Source organism: Trichechus manatus, unplaced genomic scaffold (genome assembly GCF_000243295.1).
Source record: "Trichechus manatus latirostris isolate Lorelei unplaced genomic scaffold, TriManLat1.0 scaffold00034, whole genome shotgun sequence".
Classification (NCBI taxonomy): domain Eukaryota; kingdom Metazoa; phylum Chordata; class Mammalia; order Sirenia; family Trichechidae; genus Trichechus; species Trichechus manatus.
The window spans coordinates 20,306,556-20,330,002 of record NW_004443970.1 but is presented as its reverse complement, the minus strand read 5'-3'; the positions used below and the strand labels follow the sequence as shown (position 1 = coordinate 20,330,002).

Here is a 23,447-nt window from a genome sequence, read left to right as displayed (position 1 = left end):
TAGACCACCTGAGTCCACAGCTTGTCTTGGCTCGTTCCTTTTCCCTCTTCTGCTTCCCCCACTGCCTTAAAGATTTTCCCCTGAAGAACACACTGCAATAAACCATGAGCTCCCCAAATCCCAGTCTCAGGATCTGCTTCGGGGGGTCCTAATCTAAGACGCTTAACTTTCCTTAGCTTCCCTTTTCGAAATATTTCTTTGCAGAATTTACAGAGATAATAAAATTGCCTGGAACATAATCCACACTCAATCAATGCTAACAGATATCCTTTCTCATCTTCCTCTTTAGCGTGTTGGTGTTAGCTTCTGTCCAGTCAATGACTGGCTCATGGCAACCTCAGGCAAAACGGAACAAAATGCTGCCTGGTCCCGCACCATCCGCCTGATCGGCTGTGGTTCAGACACTTGTGACCCATACAGTTTTCACTGATTGATTTTTGAAAGTACACTGTCAGGCCTTTCTTCTTCGTCTGTCTTAGTCTGGAAGCTCTGCTGAAACCTGTTCAGCATCATAGCAACACCCAAGCCTCCACTGATAGATGGGTGATAGCTGTACTTGAGCTGCATTGGTAGGAAGTCAAACCTGAGTCTCTCACATGGAAGGTGAGAGGTCTACCACTGAACCTCTACTACCCCCTTCCTCATTAGTACAAAGTAGAAAAATACGAGGAAAGTTTTTTAACCAAAAAAGGTCCACAAGTAAATTTCTCATGCTCTCTGTATAGCAAATCTCTTAGAAAAATAGGCAAGTAACATTCGTTTCTTAAATGGGATAGAAATGCCTATTTTGTGTAGCTGTTGTGAGGATTAACTGAAATCATGTCTGGGAGCATTAAGAACGTTCAGTAGAGTTGACTGGTGCAGAGGAAGCACTCAGTGAGTGGAATCGACCAGCTGCCTTCAAGTTACCTCCAACTCATGGCGGTCTAATGTGTGTCAGAGTAGAATTGTGTTTCACAGGGTTTTCAATGGCTGATATTTTGGAAGTAGATCTCTAGGTCTTTTTTCCAAGGTACCTCTGGGTGAATTCAACCTCCAAACTTTCGGTTAGCAGCCGAGCATGTTAACTATTTGCACCGCCCAGGGGAGCTACTGTCATTCCTATTGATTGCAAGCTCCAGGAGCATGAAGCCAGTTCATCCCTTCTCATCCTTGTATCCTCAGCCGGCACAGTGTGCTGCACAGGGAATGCACCCCTATGTCTGCATAGGAAGGACGATGTAGTTAATGGGGAAGGGAACCATGTTTTAACAGAGATGGCACAGGTTTACCAATTCCGCCCCATCTGGAGTCCGGACCATAATAAATCCAAGCTCACCCCTTCTCATAAGTGTGGGCAGATTTCTACCCCCGTACTTACAAATAGCCAGATTCCCTTGTTTTGGTTGTTAACACAGTTTATTACTGGCACACTTATCAGTAAAGCATACATAAAATACAGCTGTTCGATAACACACGGAGCCACTGTGTCTTTACATGTGTAGAGGAACATATTAATATGCAAATGGAAAAATTAGTTCTCTTATAAAGTTTCACATAAATACACTGGAATTGCCCAAAAAAGAAAAGTCCCCATAAAAGAACCAGCTGAGGGCTTTACAAAATATTATACAAGAAATATACTATGAAAAGAAAGAACAGTCAACTCAAATACAATTAAAACAAAAAAAAGTTTCAGATTTATGAAACTGCCCACAAAATTAATGGATTACATGGCTTGAAAATATTTGGATCAACAGCAATTTTACAAATGCATAAATTCTCCAGGGGCCAAGTGTCTTTCTTCACATAAAAATCTGCCTTTGTGTCTTTGATGACAAAAAGACATTTCTTGTTTCAGCTCTCGGGCTAAATTACTCAAGAGCCAACTGACATCAGCTTGCCCATAAATTTCCTCACTGGGCCCTTTTAGCTGTTACCCAATGAAAGAAAACTTGAGTAAGAGGAAAGAAAAGTACATTGAAATTACTTTCCAAAAGTGGATTTTTTTTTCTTTTCATTTTTTACTGAAACAAGAAACCTTCAGATGCAAGTCAAAAAGCAGAAAATATTTTACAATATTAAAAAGTCATCAGCATAATTAATGAGGTCCTGAGCACTGAGGGCTTATGGACAATATGGCCTTCGCTGAATGCGTGAAAAGGATATTCAACACAAACGTGGTATTAAAAACGTGCCAGGAGCTGCACTAGCATTTGCTTGCTTGAATTACAATCAGTGCCAGTATCTGTATTACCTGCGAAAGCCTCCAAGGTAGGGTCACAGAAGCTTATTTGGAACGATCCTTTCAATTAAAGGAGAAAAAAGTGAAAGAAAGAGAATCAGATTGTTGTGGTTTAGAAATAAGTATTTGCGTGGAAAAGTTTGTGTATTTCTCGTCTTTTCTCTCCTGTAAATAAAGACCTGGAACAGTAATTCTGACCCACTGGCCTACTGAGAGTGGATTTGGATGCAGATGTTCTTATTGGGAAGCCTGGGGTGGGGGGTTTTCTGATTTGGTCTCTTGAGTGGCAGGCGGTTTACTGTTCCAAGGGCTGTTGTTCCCCAGGGCGGGGGAATTGTTGAAGTCCTCCTCGTCGTCCATGCCGTTGGCCGCATCATACTGCGTGTTTTCTAATCTAGTGATTAGCCTTTCGTCCTCGTCCCCAAACTCTCCTCCCATCAGAGTTGGCTCTCCTACCACCATCACGTCCTGTGAACAGCAGCTGACATTATTACAGGGAAACCTTGGAAGAGAGAAGTGCAGCGTAAAAAAATCGTGGGAGGAGTCGGGGAAGCTAGGACAGACACACTTGTGTAATGTACAATGGGGTCAAGTGTCGATGTCGGGTGGGGGAGGGACGAGAGGCATATCTGATTTCTACAGGAAATAAACATCGCCTCCTGCTGTGTACCAACCACCCGAGTTTATGTCCTTAGTGGGCAGCCTGACACCGGAGAATGAGCAATGCTAGCAATCTGCAGAAATAAAAAAATGGATTTTCCAAAATTTAAAAAAAAAAAAAAAAGCCACGCTTTTAACCTGTTGACATGGGGGACTTTTTAGAGGGCTGTGTGGAACTTTCTGCAGGGTGCTTTGCGGTATCTCCAAAAATCCGCCACTCTTATTTGGGGCCTGTGAGTGGCTTTGGAAACTAGCAGTGAATGGAGGCATCTGGAAGCTGCCAGTCTCTAATACGCCACTCTTTCCAAATGGTATTTTGTCTGTCCCAAGGACGGTATATGTTTTAATTGGAGACAGAATCTCTCCTTTCTCTACTCAGCCAGGCCCTTTTATGCAGCCAATATCCTTGACATTCTGCTACTTAATCATGGTAATTAATTTAGGTAAAGTTTTCGATAAAAACAATGTTCACACTGATTTGACAATTTGCATAGCTAATTAAGTCATTAGCAAAAACCTGCTGATTGCCAACAAGCCCTGAATTTACCATCTGTTATTTCATGGTGCCTGTCACCTATCCCCACACAGGCAGCCCTGCCATCAATCTGGGCAGTAAAGAGGACCAGTCTGTCCAGCTGGTGCCATAAAAGGAAGATGAAGAGCACTCATTATAATTACATTGATGAAGCTAGTTGTCATCAAAAAGGGGAACGTGCAAGAAGAATTCATCTAATCACTCCTTTAAGCACAAATTGTCCTTCCATGCAAACAAGGAAGCCACCTACTGTAGCTGGGAGCATCTTGGAGGCCACGCCTGGAGAGGCACAGGGACGGGGGAGAAAGATGCATACACAGGGCACAGCTCCAGCCTCTTTGTTCAAAGGGGACCATATGGGGTTGATGGGTGACCTGGGCATGGGACAGGACACCTGTCAGATGGACACTTCTGGGCAGGCTTTGAGCAATATTCCACTTAAAAGTGCAGTGACTCCATGAGACTGACCAACTGTTAGTAGCCTCCATGGAGGTCAGGAAAAGCAGGGCCACAATGCTTTTGGATATGTAATGGTGGGCTTCCTGCTAAGGAGGAAAATTCCATAATGCACTGTGACAACTGGGCAAAAATGCTCTTCAATGAGGCGTTGTCAAGAGGGCTTTCTTGGGGTGGTAGAGTAGAAGACTGCCTATGGTCAGGAGAAGATCCAGGAAGCTCTCAAATCCCCTCTTGAATTTTGAAGCCGCCCATTGAACAAACACCTTACTTATCACCTGGTCTCTTTTGGAATACAAAATGTTGTTTTAGTTGTTGTTGTTGTTGTTTTTTCCCACCCAGTAGTAGAACTAGAATCTCTAGAATTAGAGAAGATCATCAACAGGTTTCAAAAATGTGTTTCTGACTAATCATTCTTGGGAATTGATAAAAATGACTGTAAATGGAAATGTCCCAGATAAAGTTAATGCCTAAAGTATGACCTTGGTCAACCCAGCCATGAAAGTATTGGTAAAGGTACTGGTAGGATATGCCGATGTGTGCGTTCAAGAACATCTTTATTATGCAATAAGAATCAGGCATGACACTGACATGTAAGCAGACTCATGAGGCCTCTTGAAGGTGAGATGTAACATAGACACAATGCTTCCGAGTGGCAGGAATTCTGACAGGATTTTAGATGGAGCTTGGCCACCTCAGAGATGTGAATGTTATTGGGTTAGCTGGGGCAGCTGGTATTCTACTTGTTGGGGGTGAACAGTATAAGAAAGTGACACTTGGTTGCAGGTAATTAGAAGACCACACTAATGATGAAGAGCAAAGGTGAGTGAAAAGAATACTGTGAGTATGGCCAGACATGGAGGGTTAATCTCATTTGATGATTTGTGTGCATCACATTTTGAAGGGCTTGGAAAATCCATGCATAATGTCTCATGGGGGCAGGACAAGGATGTTAGAAGCACCCACGTGGATCTACATTAGTATCGTGACTACGAGGTCATTGAGAGAGGCTGGGAGAGCTTGAGAAGGTAAGCATCATTTCAGAGAAGAGAGCAGAAACAAGAAGAAGCCAACTTAAGCATGATATTAGAAGGAAAGTTCTCAACCTTCCAGATGCATTATATTAGAAAACAGTAGTCATTCAGGAAAAGTGCTATAAAAATAGTGGTTTGAATCATTTCAAGCGGGGCTGACCTGCATTTGTAATATGTTTGCTACATCTTTGTGTTATGAACTGCTGGAAAATATGCCCAGTCATAGGTATTTTTAAGCGTCCTAAATTTCAGAGAGATGCCACATTTGCTTTACTGCTTATAGAAAATATCCTTAGCCAGATACCTAATCGTGTGTGTGCTTGTATGTGTGTGTGTGCGTGTGTGTATGTGTGTGCACATGACTGAATGACTGTTAGAAGGTGTGCTACAAAAGAGACATGTGGGTTTGCACTGAGGACTTCATATGCACCTGGATACTTGAGACCACTTACACAAGCATGTAACCTCTAGACTAGGATAGGTTAGGATAGGCTCAGAGAGTATAGAGGTTCTCTGCTCTGGCAGTCTCACATAAGGTACATGGGACACAAAGTGCATTCTGAACTGCCTCTAGGTATGGGATGTTGGCAGTATCTCCCCCAACCCCACGTCTTTCAAAATCCCCCCAACATCGGCAGTGAGAGTACACTGCCTTCCCATCTCTGCTGTCTTGTGTATCCCACAGGAGGCAATATGGATCCCTTTGCAAGTAGTCCATATGCCCTTGGATCCCCAGGAGGCAGACCTCTGCTCCTCGGCTGGAGGCCTGGAGCTGCCGCCAGCTCTTGCCCGTGTCACATCTTCTCACTAATCCCCCGTGCAAGGACCACCAACCTCTGAGGAGGACTGGAAGTGACTCCTTTCAGGGCCCCTCAATGCTTCTCCTTAAATTGGCCAGAAGGGGTCACTGCTGTTGAATGACACAGGTCTCCATCCCTCCCAGGGTTGAGGCTGCAGTTCGGGATCGCTCCTAGCCCCTGCTCATGGAGTGAGAAGCAGAATCCAAGGATTAAACCCTAGTCCTCTCCAGGCGCACACACTGCTGCCGTGGCAGCTGAGTGGACCACGGCTGTGGTCACGGTTGCTCACTGAATCTGTTCGTGCCTTTGGTGCAGGCAGGGAATACCTACAGATGGCATTTCTATTTAAACAGTAAAATATTATTGGTAATTCAGTAGACAGGGTTAAATGATGTGGTCAGTACAAGCCACCCAAATGCTCATCATTTAAACCTCATGTAACTAGGGTACACATAAAAATTTTCACATCCTCTAACCTGGTTGTCTTCCTTGCCTATCTTGGACAGCTGTACCTTTTACTTAATTAAAATGTTTTTTAATTGCTCAGTACGGGCATAGTGTTGAAATTCAACTCTCACTTTCTAATGGTGTCCTGTCTTCACAAAGTCCAAATGGCCTCCCCTCCTTAGAAACCCTTTTGATACAAGTATCTTCCACTAAAATGCAGTTGTTGATTTGGAGGAAAGGAGCATTATGGATCAGAAAAAACATGTGCTCTTAAAGTAAAATCATTCCAACTAAAACATCTCCATCCATGGCAGACATCACCAATGGATGGCACACCAAACCCAGTCTGGGACTCAGAATCCTCAATACTGTACTCTGTGCAGCTGACACCAGGGATGGAACTGGCAGGAGAGAGGAAACCTCTCTGCCATCCTTAGATTAGATATTGAAGTCTTGAATGACAGGGTCTGTGTTTTGCTTTGTTTTTTTTTAATCTTACTATTGCCAGTATTCTCTTGAATACATTTTCCTCTTTTGTTAGATGAAACTAACAAATGTTAGTTTCTAAAACACCAGGATTAGATGACTAAATGGGCAGCTTGCATGTTCTTTTTCAGGGGTGGGTATAACTTACTGGTACATTCAGAGATACTCTGTTTTTCTCATTTAATTGTTTCAGGGGTGATAGGTGTGAGGCCCAGTTCAGAGAATAGAGGAGATTTTGGCATTGTTTGAGAACTATAACTCCTAATGGTCTTATAATTAAAATGGTGCCTCTCCCAGCAGGCTGGTCACTCTTTCCGTGGCTCCTTCTTTCTCATGCGATGGGAATAGAAACCATCTTCCCTGTCCGCAGAAGATAGAAGAAGAACCTCAATGGCTCACGTAATTATCAGGTTACCTATGTGGTTGGTTTTGGCCAAAGAGAACTGACCAATGGAAAGCGGCTAAAAATGGGTGGGGACAGACTTGAAAGGCATATCTGAAAGTAAATGAGAAATCCCTTGTAAAAGCTCCACTCACATGGAGAGATGGAGCAGGACCGGAACAAGAAGGCAAGACCAACAGACCAACAGGGACAAAAATGAAAGTAGAGGGAAAGGTCACAGCTGTATTGGCTGAGAGAAGTAACAAGAAGTAGGGAACACCTCCAAAGACGCAGTAGCTAGAGGATATCAGGAAAGAGTCAGAATTCAAATGACAGTTAAATGCCTAGTGACAGAGTGAGGTGATGACGGCAGCAAAGAAGGAAAGAAGGAATCATAGACGGGAGAAGGAGAAACAAATGCTTAAGGAAGCATGAGCATTTAAAAGCAATAAATGGTGTAATACTGGGCCCAGTAATGAGTCAGAAGTCAGGAAGGAACTAAGCAGAAAGGTCAGAGTTTGAGAAGAAGTCATAGGCGATGAAGAATAACTACACTGAGGCATGGAAAGGTCCAGCACACTTTACACTGTTTGGGGTTTACACTTGGATGTCAGCTTTGGGGTTCAAAGATGCCCCCTTCCCAGTGGCCTGTTTCCTTTGCCAAGACCCAGAAACAAAAGAAAGGGGTCAAGAGAGTTGAGACCAAATTTTCATGCCCTGGGCTGATCCTCCCCCTGAGCTAATGAAACAGGCAAAGCAAAATCCATTGGGCTGCATTTTTAGTGGCTGCGAGTTAATTACCTGAGTCTTAAATAGGAGGGGATGCCCATGTCGGGAAGGCCCAAGTCAAATTACGATATGGAGCCTGAGCTCCGGGAGCTCGTTTCCGGTGGAGCTCAGGGTCTCTGATGAGGGTGGCAAGCAGGCCTAATCTGCCACTAGGCATGCTGCTAAGTGATATTTTAATTAAACCTTAAGTGACATATCTCCTGTCTGTGACTCTGCCGGCTTTTTAATTCAGGTCCCATTGCAGCATAGACTCTTAATATTCCTCCCAGTTTGCAGGGGAAGCTTTCCAAGGCAGATATCCTCCCATCCCAGCCCCTCCCTCACCTCCAACCTGCCCAGAATGGCTCTGTAGCTACGAGACTTTCACAAGGGCCCCTTTAATAGAAAGACAGGCAAAGGCGGGAAGTCAGGCCTAAAAGGAAAGCGAGACTTACAGGTACCTGACTGGACAGACTCAGGTTTGCGGCTGGTGTCTTCTTCTTGCTGCCAGTGCTGTTGGCGTTGTTCCCAGCGCTGCTGTTGGAAGTGCTGCTGGTGGAGTTTTTTCTTTTTCTCCGCTTGGTGGTCGGTTGCCTTGTGGGTTCTGCTGCAATATGAGGAAGGGAAGAGGGATCAGTTCCAGGCTAAAAGCATTGAAGCAACCAGCCACCAGGATCCTGTCCCTCCGATGAAGCTGTGTTCATAAATTAAAAAGAAGAGACTATTTCCATTTCTTTTAACTTTACACATACACATACACACACACATACAAAATAAAAAATAAAAAAGAGAGAGAGAGGAGAAAGGTGTTAATTTATTTTTAGCACTAAAATGTGTGGAGCTCTTTTCTTTTATATGGAGACAAAATTTGTATTGTTCTTTCTAATTTTGTACATATGACTGCAATCTATTCATATATTTTAGGGGTGGGTGAGCAATGAATACTTTTTCTTGCTGCCATGCTTTCGTAGTTCAATTAAAAATATTAATACCATCATAAAACTTGGAAAAAATTTTTTTTTTTACTTGTTCTACCTTCTCTTTCTACCATCCGTCAGTTTGTCTTACTGTGGTGACTTCAGTGTTGCTATGACGCTGGAAGCTATGCTATTGATATTTCAAATACCAGCAGGGCCACCCATGGTGGACAGGTTTCAAGAGAGGTTTCAGACTAAGGCAGACTAGGAAAAAAGGTCTGGAGACCTACTTCCAAAAATTAGTCAATGAAAACCCTATGGATCACAACAGAATATTATCTGATACAGTGCTGGAAGCAGGTGAGCTTCTTAGGTTGGAAGGTACTCGAAATACAAAGTGGCCACTACATTGGACTCAGGAATGTCAATGACTGTGAAGATGGCACAGGTAATGTTTTGTTCTGTTGTACATGGGTTGCCATGAATTGGAGCTGACAACTAACAAAAACTTTTTATTTATAACAAAGAGAGGGCTTCCGGGCTCCCTAGGAAGTCTCTCAGGTACTAAAGAAAGTAAAAACTTTGTACCGTTAAGTTCATTAACCAGCGTGTAATAGTAGCATCTACTGGCTAAGTGTCATATTGCAACCTAGCTCTATTACATCTTGAAATTCTCAAGTGAAAGGAAGAGGAAGCATCAGTTCTATTAGCTGCGAATATGGAGCTTAGAGATTCCCAAGCTCAGTAGAAATACCCATGGTCTGACCCTGGAGTTTAAAAACGTCACTAATTTCAAAATCACTGGAAACGATGTATGCTACAGCCAGCATATTACTGGAGGAAAGCTAAACTTATTAAAGGCTTGTTTGGCAACTAAGAAACACATTCTGTACCTGAAGGAAGGGCTGAAGCCTTAATGGAAGTCCAAAGACCCATGGTAATGTGTGGCAAGAGGAATGTTATTAATTATTTAAAATATATGAATTGAGCAAGGCTTACTTTGTGCCAGGCACTATTCTTAACATTTTGAAAATGTATTAAATGTTTTATTTTCATAACAATCCTATTAATTAGTTACTATGACTATAATCTTTATTTTGTAACTAAGAAAACTAAGGCACAGAAAAGTTTAGTAACTTGCCAAAATTTATGTAGCTAGGAAGTATTGGAGCTCAGGTCCATACTTCTTCTCATCTCCCTGAGCCTGGCTATAGCTCCACAAGCCTTGCATACAGCAATTAAGGGCATCCTTTTTGCTAACCCTGTTCTAGACCCAAGCCTGATGGAAAGAAGGTAAGCCAGGGCCATAGTGAAACTGAGAGGACTTGGTAACATTTATTAAAACACCCAGGCTGCCCCTGATGGACAATAAGGAAGAGTCTCCTTTAAGGCTCAGTTCAAAGACCACTTAGTCCACTAAATTTCCCTGACTTTTGTGAAAATATGTAGGTTATGTTCCTATTTATATACCATTTTTTATTTCATAAATAATTATTTTCTTATGTCAGTTTGTCTTACTGTGGTCGATTGTACATTGCTGTGATGCTGGAAGCTATGCCACCAGTATTTCTAATACCAGCAGAGTCACCCATGGTGAACAGGTTTCAGTGGAGCTTCCAGACTAAGAAGATACTCGGAAGAAAGGCCTGGCAATCTACTTTAAAAAATTAGCCAACAAAAACCTTATGGATCACAACAGAACATTGTCAACTTGCTTGTTTTGGACACATCATCAGGAGGGATTATTTACTAAAGGAGGACATCAAATTTGGTGAAGTGGAGGGAACAACGAGCGCGTAGGAGACCCTTGGTAGATGGATTGGAGCAATAGCTGCAACAAGGAACTCGAACATGCTGGCAATTGTAAGCATGACGCTGAGCCAGGCAACGTTTCCTTCTGTTGTACATAAGGTCACTAGAGTCAGAGTCAACTTGACAGCATCTAACAACAATAACAATGCTCAAAGATTTTTATCAAAGGGTCTACCATGAAGGTGAGAGGGACAGAGTTAGACTTATTTCAGCTCAACGAAGTTGGAAAAAGAGTTGCATTTGGACATTCTAAAGTCAAGCAAATACCCAAGTCTGTCCCTGATAAAAATCTTCTTCCTTAAAAACAAAAATCTCATTGCTATTGAGTTGATTTTGACCCATATATACTCTATATACTCATATACTCTATAGAACAGAGTAGAACTGCCCTACAGGGTTTCCAAGGCTGTAAATCTTTATGGAAGCAGACAATCACATCTTTCTCCCGCAGAGCAGTTGGTAGTTTCCAACTGCTGACCATTCAGTTAGCACTTTAACCACTCTGCCACCAGGGCTCCTCTTCTTTCTTAGACCTAAAAAAATGTAAATCTGCTGCATATATATATATATATATGTAAAATTTTGGTATCTGTTCATTATTCATGGAATTGGGATATATAGAATCAACTTGACAGCAATGTACATTCCGGGATTATTTCTATTAACTGCAGGAAGCTGCTATAGAAAAGGCATGAACTTTGGAGACCAAAAAAACCTGGCTGTTACACATACCTCCTTCATTTACTAACTATGAGACCAGCCTTGGCAAACTCCTTCTTTAAGCCTCAGGACCCACTGTACAAAATGACGATAATAGTCAATTTCTTATAAGGGTGTTGTGAGGATTCAATAAGATAAAAGGGAGATTCGTGAGGGCTGCAATTTTTGACTTTCATTCTAGCCACCCGCTGCGGCTAGAACAGACATCTATTAGGGGATCAAGAAATAATTGTTGAATGGATGAATGAATTACATAATATATGGACTATATATGCATGTATTGGAAAACGTAGGTGCTTGAAGCGTTTGTTGAGTGAGTATTTTTTTCCCCATAAAGGCTTATTGATATTGAAAGAGAAAATAAGGCCAATTTAAGCACTTTTAATATATTTGAAAAATAATGTTCTAAAAGTCTAAAATTCTCCCTAAGATAGGGGTGCAACTATTCTATGTAAAATAAAGCTCACATTCTCAGCTTTCTAAATATGTACTTGGTTAAATCTGCTATATTCGTTTTACATAAAACCCCAGGCCAATTACCAGCAGAAGGTGACCATTATATCTTGTGCTTCAGAAAGCTATGTGCCTCATGTTAATAATTACTCTTTATAAAAATAATTTTTAGAGAATGGATACGTTTTGCTTTTATGATCAATGAGGCTCGACACATGCCTGGGAGTGAAAATGTATTAGATAGACAGACAATTAATGATGACTTGAAGCGGTAATTTCAGAACCCCAGCAGGAGACTATAGTATCTAAACTGCATTCTAGGTAAGTGAGAAAAATGGAATCTTTTATGTATTCTCTTCATGATCAGAGTAACTTTTGATATGAAATATCTTAAAAAGTAGAGCAAAATTTCTTTCAGTTTCCTTCCTTCCTCCCTTCCTACCTCCCTTCCTCCCTCTCTCCTTCCTTTTCTCCTTCCTTTCTTCTTCCTGCCTCTCTCTCTTCCTTCCCTCCCTCTCTCCTTTCTTTCCTCCCTCTCCCCCTCCCTCCTTCTCTCCTTTCCTTTTTCCTTCCTGCCTCCCTCCCTTCCCTCCCTCCTTCCTTTCCTTCTCTCCCTCTCTTCCTTCCCTCCCTCCTTCCTTTCCTTCTCTCCCTCTCTTCCTCCCCCGTCCCTCCCTTTTCATTATTCCTAACATTAAAAGTAAAACAAAACGACTACAACACAACCCAAAACACTAAGCCGTGAGAAGTGAGCCGTCTGGTCTAGTGGACGGGGAGAGAGGAGATTCTCGTTCAGATCTAGGCTTTGTCAACCACCTTCTTGGTAACCTTGAACAAGTTGTTTTACTTCTCTGGGCTTCAAGTCCTGACTGGCAAGTGAGGAAACAATATTAGATGATCCTTAAAGATGTTCGCTCTTCACAGATTCAATATTTCTAAGTCCAAAATCATGGACAGAATATCCCCAATAAGCTACTTCTCCTGATAAATGAATGATCACCTCCTTCTTTTGCTTATCGCTTCATTCCCCATAGAAGCCGCATTCTAAGGAGGGTGAAGAGCCAGAGTGTACCTGGGGGCGCCACCATCCGCTGCCACTTCTGGAACAAGCAGGTCTTCAGGCAGTCGCGCGGACTGAGGTTGTAGGTTTTATGTCTCGACATCAGTTCCTGCATTGGCTCCAGTATTACACACAACTGCAAGAAGTTCAAAGACATTGGTGTTTCACGACTTGAGAATATTAATTGCAATAAATAATGTTAACAGGTGGAATCAATTAGAAAGCTGAAGGATATTGTTCTTTTTTTCCTGTTTGGAGGAAAAGAAATATTGCCAACACTTTATTACATCCACTTAATTTAGTATCTGTATAATGTGACATTATAACTGATTTATACACACACATGCCCATACACACACACACACACACACACACACACACACACACACACACGACACTTTCTGTACAGATGCTTTGTATGGCTCCGTGAAGCATAGCATGCTCTGATTCTGCCCTGGTTGCTGGCTGTTGCTCCTGTTTGTATAACCACACGCTGGGAGTTACAATGCTAGCTTATGCAGATTACTAGCATTAAAATCTATCTTTTAAAAGCTGGAGAACAAGTGGCAATTACAGGTACTTTTTGATCCTATTTCTTATAAAGGCTGATGGGTGAACCCTACTTTATTTTTATTCATGTACTCATTTTGGTTTACACATGATAAAAATGTAAATAACATATGCCTACATTTGTTCAGTATGGGAGATTTTTCTGTGGTTATGCACACGGTCACCTCGTTCCCTGCTTTGATTAGATTTTTCAGCTTTATTTTGGTCCCAGACATCCGAAGACAAAGATTAATGAGTGAAACAAGAAGGTAAAACCATTTAGGATTGTCTTGGACTTTTCCAAATTCCTTCTTGGTTAGAAGCCTATCAGAATACCACTTAATTTCGAGTACTGTATCAAAGAGGATGAATACCACAGTACGGAATAATACATTAATTGCTGTGGCAATTGTTGCTATTGTGAGCTATCTAGTCAATTCCAACTCATAGTTACTCTATAGGACACAGTAGAACTACCTCACAGGGTTTCCAAGGAGCGGCTGGTGAATTCAGACTACTGACCTTTTGGTTAGCAGCCATACCTCTTAACCACTGTGCCACCAGGGCTTCAGTGACCCTATAGGACAGAGTAAAACTGCCCCATAGAGTTTCCAGCATGGTAATCTTTATGGAAACAGACTGCCACATCTTTCTCCTACAGAGCAGGTGGTGGATTCCAATCGCTGAACTTTTGATTAGCAGCTGAGCGCTTAACTGCTGCACCACCAGGGCTCCTGTGTTGTTGCAATTACAGTGATACAAATATTAGCAACACATCTTCCCAGGTGAAAAAAAAAATTTATTATGAAAGACAGATGGGCAGTCTCTAGCTTCCTTATTTCCCTCTTGCCTTTGGCCAGCCCTCACCTTGAGCACTTCTCAGAAGAGGGCACATTGCCTGTGTCCACAGGCTCCCTCAACCTGGAATTCTTCCTCCTCTCTTCGGGCTAAGGCCCACCAGTAGTTGATGGCCCTTCTTCTGTTAAGGTTCCCTGCCCTTACTGTGCACCTCTCCCCACGCAGGCTGAGTTGGGTGTCTCTGTTTCAGGACTCCCAGAGCGCCCAGCGCTTTCTGCTCTATGGACTGATGTATTCACATTTGTAACCATCCGCGGCCAAGTCTGTCTACTCCACTAGACCATGAACGCTTTGCCTTTTATCTGTGTTCCCAGCCTTGGCTCGGATGAATGGATGCATCGAAGGACTGATTCTTAGAAAGAGCTGAGCATCTTTCTATGCCAATGTTCCTCAAAGTGGGGTCTAAGAACACTTCCATCAGGACCAAAAGGGTTGCTTATTAAAAATGCAGGCTTGCAGGCTCTGCCCCTTCTGTTTCACTGGGTCTGAAGGCAAGGCCCTGAATCTCCATTTTCAAAACCATAAACCAAAAAAAAAAAAAGAAAAACAAAAAACGCAGCTACCGTCGAATTGATTGTCACTCATGGTGACCCTGTGTGTGTCAGAGTACAACTGCACTCCATAAAGTTCTCAATGGCTGATTTTTCAGAAGCAGATTGCCAGGTCTTTCTTTTGAGGTGCCTCTGGATGGATGTGAACTGCTAACATTTCAGTTGGTAGCCAAGTGCTTATTCAAAACTGTATCATTATGTAATTCTGATAAATACTACTTAACTTTGATGCCCACTGCCCTACATATTCTGGATTTTAGGAAGGATAATAGAGACAGCAAGAGATGGACAAATTCCCAGTGGTTTCCTTCCACTCTCTTCTCACTTCTCCCCACTCTTCTGTGCCCCCTTCCTTCCTTCTCATGTCTAAGCATGATAACTTTCATTGAGCAAAAATAATACGCAGCCCTTTTTACCTATCAAAGATCTAAATCTTTGCCAAAACTAATCCCATTTAAGGCCCAGCTGTAATCTTCTTCCATTTGCAGCTTCTGTGGATGGAAAAAGCAAGATTTCAAAGCCTGCAAAACACAAGGACGTGAGACGAAGCCATCTGACACTGTGTGAATGGGGTTGGAAATGAATGAAATCGGGATTAGGTATGCTGGATCTTAAATCTCGTGCATCTTCTTGCCTACTTTGGAGCCCTTTTTGCAATCTAAAACATCTGTAAAGAAAAATCGTTAAAAAATGAGGAGCTTATTTTACAATTAACTCCATATTGCAACATTGTGAAGATTCTGTGTGTTCCTTCCTGTATTAAGAATTCATTGCTGGAAATTAAGGTCTGTGCAAGCTGCAGACAACCTCATTGCCTTCCCTAGCCACTGATGCTCACAAGACCATGCGGAGTGTACAATCATCTCTATGAATAGAGCTCAGAATGGATTATCCATCAAAGAAGAACTACTGCTAAATTTGGACAGGGTCAGAAGATGTTTGCATTTATTATTAAACTGGAACCGTGAGACTAGCTTTCAGAGAAATTCTAAGGGCTGGGAAACTCTTTTTTTTTAATTAAAAAAAGTTAAAAAGGTTTTTAAACCATTCCCTTTTGACCCATTTCCCATTCCTGAGAAATGAGCTTACAATGATGGAGGACATACAGGCAGGAAGCAACAAGCGTGGACTCAGAAGCCAAAGAGGCCAGGTATGGATGTTGGCTCTGCCATTAGGTGCATATCCTTGTGGAATCTCTTAACACTTTTGGGTCTCAATTTCACCCGTAAGACAATACTCATCTATACATTGTTGTGAGAATTTCAGATAATATGCCTGATACATAATAGATGTTCAACAAAGAGTAGATATGATGATTCTATATTAGCAAACACCACCTAGATTGCAAACAACCCACATTTCTATTGCCTTAAATCAACCAGCATTTAAAGAACATCTGGAAAGTGTCAGGCCCACTGCTTAGGTGCTGGGGCACAAAGATGAGGGTGGCACTATCTCTGTCCTTTGAGAATATTCAGCCTCCTTAAAAACGACTTCAGCATATTAAGAAAACTACCCTGTGTTTACCGTTCAAGCATCTTAGGAAATCACATTTCTCTGAATCAAGTGACAAGTTAGATGGCAAATATGACCTATTTGGACCTAGAAAAGGCTATCAGTGTTGAACACGCTTTGAAATGGGAATGCGTGGGCTTGTTACCTTTCTTTTTCATAGTGTCTTTCCTCTCTGGGTTTTGGGCAACACTTTTTACAGGTGCTAAGCCTCAGAATTTATCCCTTCCCCTTTAATGCAAAAATATCTTCTCATCACTGTAACCCACCCCAAAGGAGCTGGCATCTCTGAATGCTAATCAGGAGTCCCCAAAGCCATTTTTCTTCCTGTGGAGGGTTTCTGGGCCCTCCTTTTATTCATGTATGCAAATGAGTCTCTCGCTGTCTGCAGCAGAGCCTCAGTGGCTTTGCTGGGCTGCGTGCTGTAGGTGGCAGAGCTCACCCAGATAAGAGCCTGCCTTCCTGGCATCAAGCCAGTGCATCGTGGCAGCAGCCAAGGCCTTGGGCGTTATGAAAGGAAAGCAGGAAGAAGGTTGGGGAAGTGGGTTCCTGTAGCTGCTAGCCAAACCCTTTTGGAGCCACGATTCCTGCTTTCCCTGAGGTCTCAGACCCTCTTGAGAATCTGGGGAAAGCTATGAAGCCTGTCTTCAAAATTTTGTTCAAAATTTCTGAATGTTTATGAAGTCTCTATAATTAAACCCTTTGCTATTGACTCTATTTTGACTCATAGCAACACTACAGGACAGAGTAGAATGCCTCATATGATTTCCAAGGCGAAATCTTTACGGAAGCAGACTGCCACATCTTTCTCCTGCGGAGCAGATGGTGGGTTCAAAGCGCCTACCTTTAAGTTAGCAGCCAAGCACTTTAACCACTGCACCAAAAGGGCACCTTATGAAGCCTCTACAGCCCCATCCACTGACAGCAGGTAAAGAGCCTCCTGTTTATGCTTCGTATGAACCAATCTACACTAGGCATGCCTTTTCCCCACCCACCCTACGCACACTTATGCACACACATACACAAACACCACTCACAGGCATATTAACGGAACTGAGCATAACAATACGGGCACATCCTTTGATTTTGAAGAACTGTTATATCTGTGAAGTCAGGCCTGCTAGAAAGTTCCCAGTGGACCACTCCCTTTGCCTGAAAAGAAAGGCCGCTGCAAGCACATCAGCTGCATCTGTAGCAGACTGCACGCTGGCTTGCAATTTAGTTTAGTTTCTTCCTGCAGCGGTGTTGGAGGATACCAGGAGGAATTCCAGGACACAGTGGAAGGGAGTGGGACCCAGCCTGAGACATTGTTTTGAATATGAAGTCCCTGAAAATGTGGTCCCTGAAAAATCCAGTCTGCACTCCAGAGAAAGATATTGCCCATCCTGGAAAAGCTCCAAGGACACCCTCTGCAGATTTAGCGGGGATTTCAGGTAGCTCTTGGTGCAAACATTTAAGTGCTCAGCTACTAACCGGAAGTTGGTGGTTCCAACCCACCCAGAAATGCCTCAGTAGAAAGACCCGGCAATCTGCATCTAAAAGGCCACAGCCACTGAAAACTCTATGGAGCACAGTTGTACTCTGACACACATAGAGTTGCCATGAATTGGAATCAACTCGACAGCAACAATTTTGTTTTTGTTTTGTTTTGTTTGCTTCTCCTAGACTTCTAACTTCATTTCCTGGGATTCTGGCCCCAGCACTGACTTTTCGGTGTAGAATACTATAACTACAATAGAGATTTAATGAGTGGATAAACGGATGGATGGAAGGATGGATAATAGATAGCTTGGCCACATTTATATCAAAGAGTTATCTGTTAATATGACAGAAAAACCAGGCATTGTCCTGCAGGCTTAAACCAAAACCTAAATCAAACCCATTGCCATCCAGTCAATTCCGAGTCATAGCAACCCTATAGGACAGAGTAGAACTGTCTCATAGGGTTTCCAAGAAGCAGCTGGTGGATTCGAACTGCCGACCTTTTGGTTAGCAGCTGAGCTCTCAACCAGTGCGCCTGCAGGCTTAGAGGTGAAGAACGTGTCCATTTGATAAAAAATGGTTGCCTCCTCTGTGTAGAATTCTTTCCACAAGTGCATATGTATTCACCCAATTACTGCATGCCCTGTAATAGGAAGGAAGATCTGAGTTCAATCCCAGGATTCCTGCCTTTGCATAATAACAGAGGACCTATCACATGTAGACGGTATGGTGTTTTTGTTTGTCTGTTTTGATTTGTTTTATTCTCATCTGACAGCCATCCTGGAGAAATTGGATTGTTCTTAGCTACACGCTCATTCTCTTTCTTCTGGCTCATCTCATTGCTCGGACCCCAAGAATAGGTAGTACTTGTCACCAACCCAAAGCTGACACCCTAGGGCAGGCATTCCACTATCTCCCAACCCTAGGCCCTGTCTAACGCTAACATTTTAGTTCTATCTTTTTTGAATGACATACTCTGATGGTTCCACATCTACTCTTTGTACACAGGTCTGCCAGGGTTGTCAGGCCAGTACTTTGCTCGGTCCTTTGCTCATGTTATTCTTCCTGCCTAGAAGGCCTTCTCCCCCTTTTTTTTCCCAGTCATCTAAGCAAGGGATTGGCAAACTACAATATGTGGGTCAAATTTGGCCATGCTTACATATTGTCTATAGCTGCTTTTGTGCTATAACAGTGGAACTGAGTAGTTACAACAGAGTCCTTATGGCCTGGAAACCTAAAAATATTTACTACCTTGCCATTTACAGAAGGAGCTCTGTGGAGCAGTGGTTAAGTGCTCAGCTGCTAACCTAAAGGTCAGCAGTTTGAACCCACCAGCCACTCTGAGGGAGAAAGATGTGGCAAAGATCTCAGCCTTGGAAATCCTATGGGGTGGTTCTACTCTGTCCTATAGGGTCACTATGAGTCAGAATTGACTTGATAGCAATGGGTTTGTTTGGTTTTTGGTTTTTTGCTCTTTGCAGAAAGTTTGGTGAGCCTTGATCTAGGCCCACTCAAAGGAGGCAGTCTGCAAATTATTTGTTACATATCCATGACAAGAGAAGGAGCTTGAGTCAGAATGTAATTCAATGTACTGCTTCCTTCATTGAGAAAGTCTTGACTCAAAAACAAACAAAAAGATGAACTAAACAATGTGCCCAGTAATGTAGTTGATTTACATTCCAAATTAAGCTCCTTCTCTTGTTGTGGCACAGTAAGAGTTTGCAGTCTGGCAGACAACACTTGAGTCACATCGGTCTAAACAATTAAGGTCTTTCAAGGTCCAGTTCAAATCCCACATCTGTCTCTGACCATCCTGGCCCACGGAGGACTCTTTCATTTCTATAGAACTTATTACTACTAATATATATACATCCCAGCATTTATATTTGAATTGGATTTTCCTTTCTTGTGGACTTGACTCATCTCTTTATCTGTAGCAAGCTATATTTTACTTTTCTCCCTCCTTTTATTAAGCATGGTATTAAAAACCAAACCCACTGCCATTGAGTCAATTCCGACTCATAGTTACCCTATAGGACATAGTAGAACTGTCCCATAGGGTTTTCAAGGAGCAGCTGATGGATTCGAACTGCCAACCTTTTGGTTAGCAGCCATAGCTCTTAACCACTGCACCGTCAGGGCTCCAGCGTAGTATCAGGTATAATGAAATATTTGTTGAGTCATAACGATAGCTATGGAGTGCCTACCCTGTGTCTGTCCTAAGGTATGAACTTTACATATATCATTAATCCTCACCACCTCCCTGTCCACTTTTATAGGTGAGGAAACACAGGTGCAAAGCCATTCAGTCATCCAGACGTGATATTAAAGAATAGGATTCTTATTATATACCCAAGGTAGTACAGCTATTTGAAGGGCAGCGAAGAGGTTTACAGTCAAGTTCGTCCTATCACATCTCTGTGCTCTTAACTTCTAACTGCTGTGTTGTCTGTCTTTCTGAATATGAATGGGATACGTTGCTTTAAGATACCAGGTTCAAAGGATTTCACTGTTTTTGTATTGCTCCTTGCACATGGTATTGATCTGTGCACAGAAAGGTAGCTGATGCATGAGGGTCTGCAGGCTTGTGAACCAGATTCATTTGAGTTCAGTCTCAACTCTGCAATTAACTGGATGCATGTTCTTGGCCAGTATTTGTCCTTCTGAGTCTCAGTTTCTTCATCTGTAAAATGGGGATGATGAAACCCATCTCCGATGATTTGAAATAATGTTTGTAAAGCAATAAACAACATCACTGTAAATGAAGAAGAAATTGAAGTTGTCAACAGTTCCATTCTACTTGGATCAACAGTCAACCTCCATAGAGGCACCAGTCAAGAAATCAAAAAATGTAATGCATTGGGCAAATCCTCTGCAAGAGACTTCTTTTAAGTTTTAAAAAACAAAAATGTCACTTAGATGATTAAGGTGCGCCTGACTCAAGTCATATATTTATTGCCTCATACGAATGTGAAAGCTGGACAATGAAAAAGGAAGATGGAAGAACTGATGCATTCGAATTGTGGTGCTGGCAAAGAATATTGAATATGCTGCGGACTGCCAAAAGAACTAACAAATCTGTTTTAGAAGAAATACAACTAGAATTCTCTTTAGAAGCAAAGCTGGTGAGGCTACAGCTCACTTTGGACATGTCTTTAAGAAAGACCAATGCTAAAAAAGAAGACACCATGTTTGGTAAAGTAGAGGGTCAATGAAAACAAGGAAAACTCTTCATGAGATGAATTAACACAATAGCCACAACAATGGACTCAAACATACCAACAACCGTGAAGATGGCACAGGACCGGGCAACGTTTAGTTATGTTGTACATAAGGTGACCATGAGTCACAGCTGACTTGACAGCAACTAACAACAACAACAAGATGTAGACCTTAATGCAATGCCTGGAACAACTGAAAAAAAAAAAAAAAGAACAAACAAACCCAAATCCGTTACCATCAAGTCAATTCCAACTCATAACAACCCTATAGGACAGAGCAGAACTCTGCCCATAGGGTTTCCAAGACTGTAATCTTTTTGGAAGTAGACTGCCACATCTTCCTCTCGAGGAGCAGCTGGTGGGTTCAAACCAATGACCTTTGGGTTAGCAGCCGAGTGCTTAACCACTGTGCCACTGGGGCTCCTTTTGTTTGTAACAACGTCAGTGTTCAAAATATGAAAATTGTTAATGTGATCAATACTGTTGCACCAATGCCCCCCACCTTCATCCATAATATCAGTGTGTGATATGATACATTGTAGTGTGTTAGCTACTTTGTGAAATAAATTACATGGTCTCCCTGGGACTTAAGGGATCACTAGATAGAACGTTGCAAAAGATGGTAATCAGGCCAGTGGTACTTAGCACTTAGTAGCTAATGTCTCTGACAGTGACCTATTTTTAGGATCCAGTGATAAATCCAAAATGTTCAAATACACAAACCAGAATCTTTTTTTTCCCAGTAATTTACTCCTCTGGCTAAATCTGAATTAGAAAGATATCAGAAGGTGGGGGATGATTAAGAAACAAACTCTCCTAATTAAGAGACACAGCACAAAGAGATCTTACATTAAGACGATGGAAAAAGATAACATATGAAATCTGAAAGAAAAACAGTAAGCAAACTGAATAATCCCAGTTTAGAAACAGATAAGAATGAATAGCAGGCATCCACATGACTAAAACCTACTCTGTTTTAGAGGCTGAAAAACAAGAGAGGAAAAGAAATGCTTTCTGTTAGAAGTGATGCAATTCCAAAACATCAGCTTGTGATTTGGGTTGGATAGGATTAAAGGTAGATTGGTTGTCAAATTCAAAACATCCTCTTTTTTTATTGAAGATTCAACCAGGGAAGCCTTTTCCTTTTCTGAATTGTTTTGCAAATTGATTACTCCTGAAAGTTATCTCATCCGACCCTGGAGACTGAAGCCTACTTCAGCTCAGGGAGAGGAGGGCTGAGAAGGAGGAGGAGGAGGGAGAGGAAGAATATAGCGGCAGGTCAGTGAGAGCTGGCTTCACCACTCAGCAGCTGCCACTCTGGTCTTAGAGGGACCATCGTTCTCCCAGAGCAAGGGATGTCACATTTCAATATCTATTCCTTGATCTCAATTTTGAGGTTGCCAAGGACTCCCATCAATGACCACTGAAGGCCACTGGCTGCTTTTCCGGCCCAGCGAGGAGGAGGGTACTTTTCCGAGCTGTGGCAGTCCCATCACAGCAGCCATGCTGACATTTCTGCCTCCATGCATCAGGCCAAAGAAGAGACAATTAAACGCCCTGCTGCACATCCTCTTTTTTTCTAATCCCACAGATCCTTCCTCTGCCAAGTCCTTGGGCACGGCATCCCCTCCCTTCTATGGTGTTCCAGTTTTGCCTGTTTGCGCTCAAAACCACCCACTTACGTCCAGCTTGTTTTGTGCTGGAGCGGACTGACCCCTGCACACTGTTATATCCCAGATGTCTGTGCCATCTCACTGCAGGTGGGGTTTCACCCATTGGAGGCATTGGGGGAGATTGGAGGGAAGCATGTAAGGGAATAACTAAGGGTATTTCTTGCCCTGTCTGTGCTTCAGGTGGCCTCTCCATCAAAGCTGGTGTCTCCACTGTGTCTCTAGCTGTCACTAGACAAGTGCACCATGGGTCCAGCTTTACCAAGTGGCCATGTAACATCACCTCTTGCCTTTGTTCCTCTAGCCTAGCAGTGGTAGACACTAATCCAGGGCTGCCTCATCTTCCCCTGGTTGCTTTTCCAACTCCAACACTTATTATAACTAATTTGCCATATTGTTGTTTTTAGCTGCTGCTTAGTTGATTGCCAACTCATGGTGACACATTCACGATGGAACAAAACGCTTCCCAGTTCTGCACCATACTCATGATTGGTTGGGGATCAAATTGTTGTGATCCATAGCTTTTTCACTGGATAACAATAGTACCTAACTAATTGAGTTGTTAGAAGAAACAAGAACATCTATTTAAAGCACTAGCATACAGAAATGTCTCTAGGTGGTGCAAAGAATTTGTGCTCAACTACTAACCTAAAGGTTGGCGGTTCAGACCCACCAAGAGGTACCACAGAAGGCCTGGTGATGTGCTTCTGTAATGACTGCAGCCAAGAAAACCCTGAGGAGCAGTTCTACTCTGTCATACAAGTCGGAATCTATTTGACAATAATGGGCTTGTTTGTTTTTCGGAGCATATAGAAAGTTGTCTGTAAATGTTTATAATGATGAGGGTATA

General features: G+C 42.4%; 1 protein-coding gene across 4 annotated transcripts in view; it reads right to left on the bottom strand.

The window, feature by feature from the left end:
- Nucleotides 1-1,375: 1,375 nt before the first annotated feature.
- Nucleotides 1,376-23,447, bottom strand: part of LDB2 (LIM domain binding 2) — a 473,762-nt gene continuing 451,690 nt past the window's right edge. The window contains exons 6-9 of one of the 4 annotated variants that reach the window (XM_004375161.2): nt 12,767-12,890; nt 8,248-8,399; nt 5,744-5,886; nt 1,376-2,692 (exon numbers count right to left, since the gene is read on the bottom strand). In XM_004375161.2, the coding sequence (XP_004375218.1) occupies nt 5,782-5,886; nt 8,248-8,399; nt 12,767-12,890 (381 nt within the window). In that variant the 3' untranslated portion in view covers nt 1,376-2,692; nt 5,744-5,781. Of the gene's footprint in view, nt 2,959-5,743; nt 5,887-8,247; nt 8,400-12,766; nt 12,891-23,447 lie in introns of all 4 variants that reach the window. The other 3 variants (XM_012555194.1, XM_004375160.2, XM_004375162.2) reach the window with 3 other exon arrangements.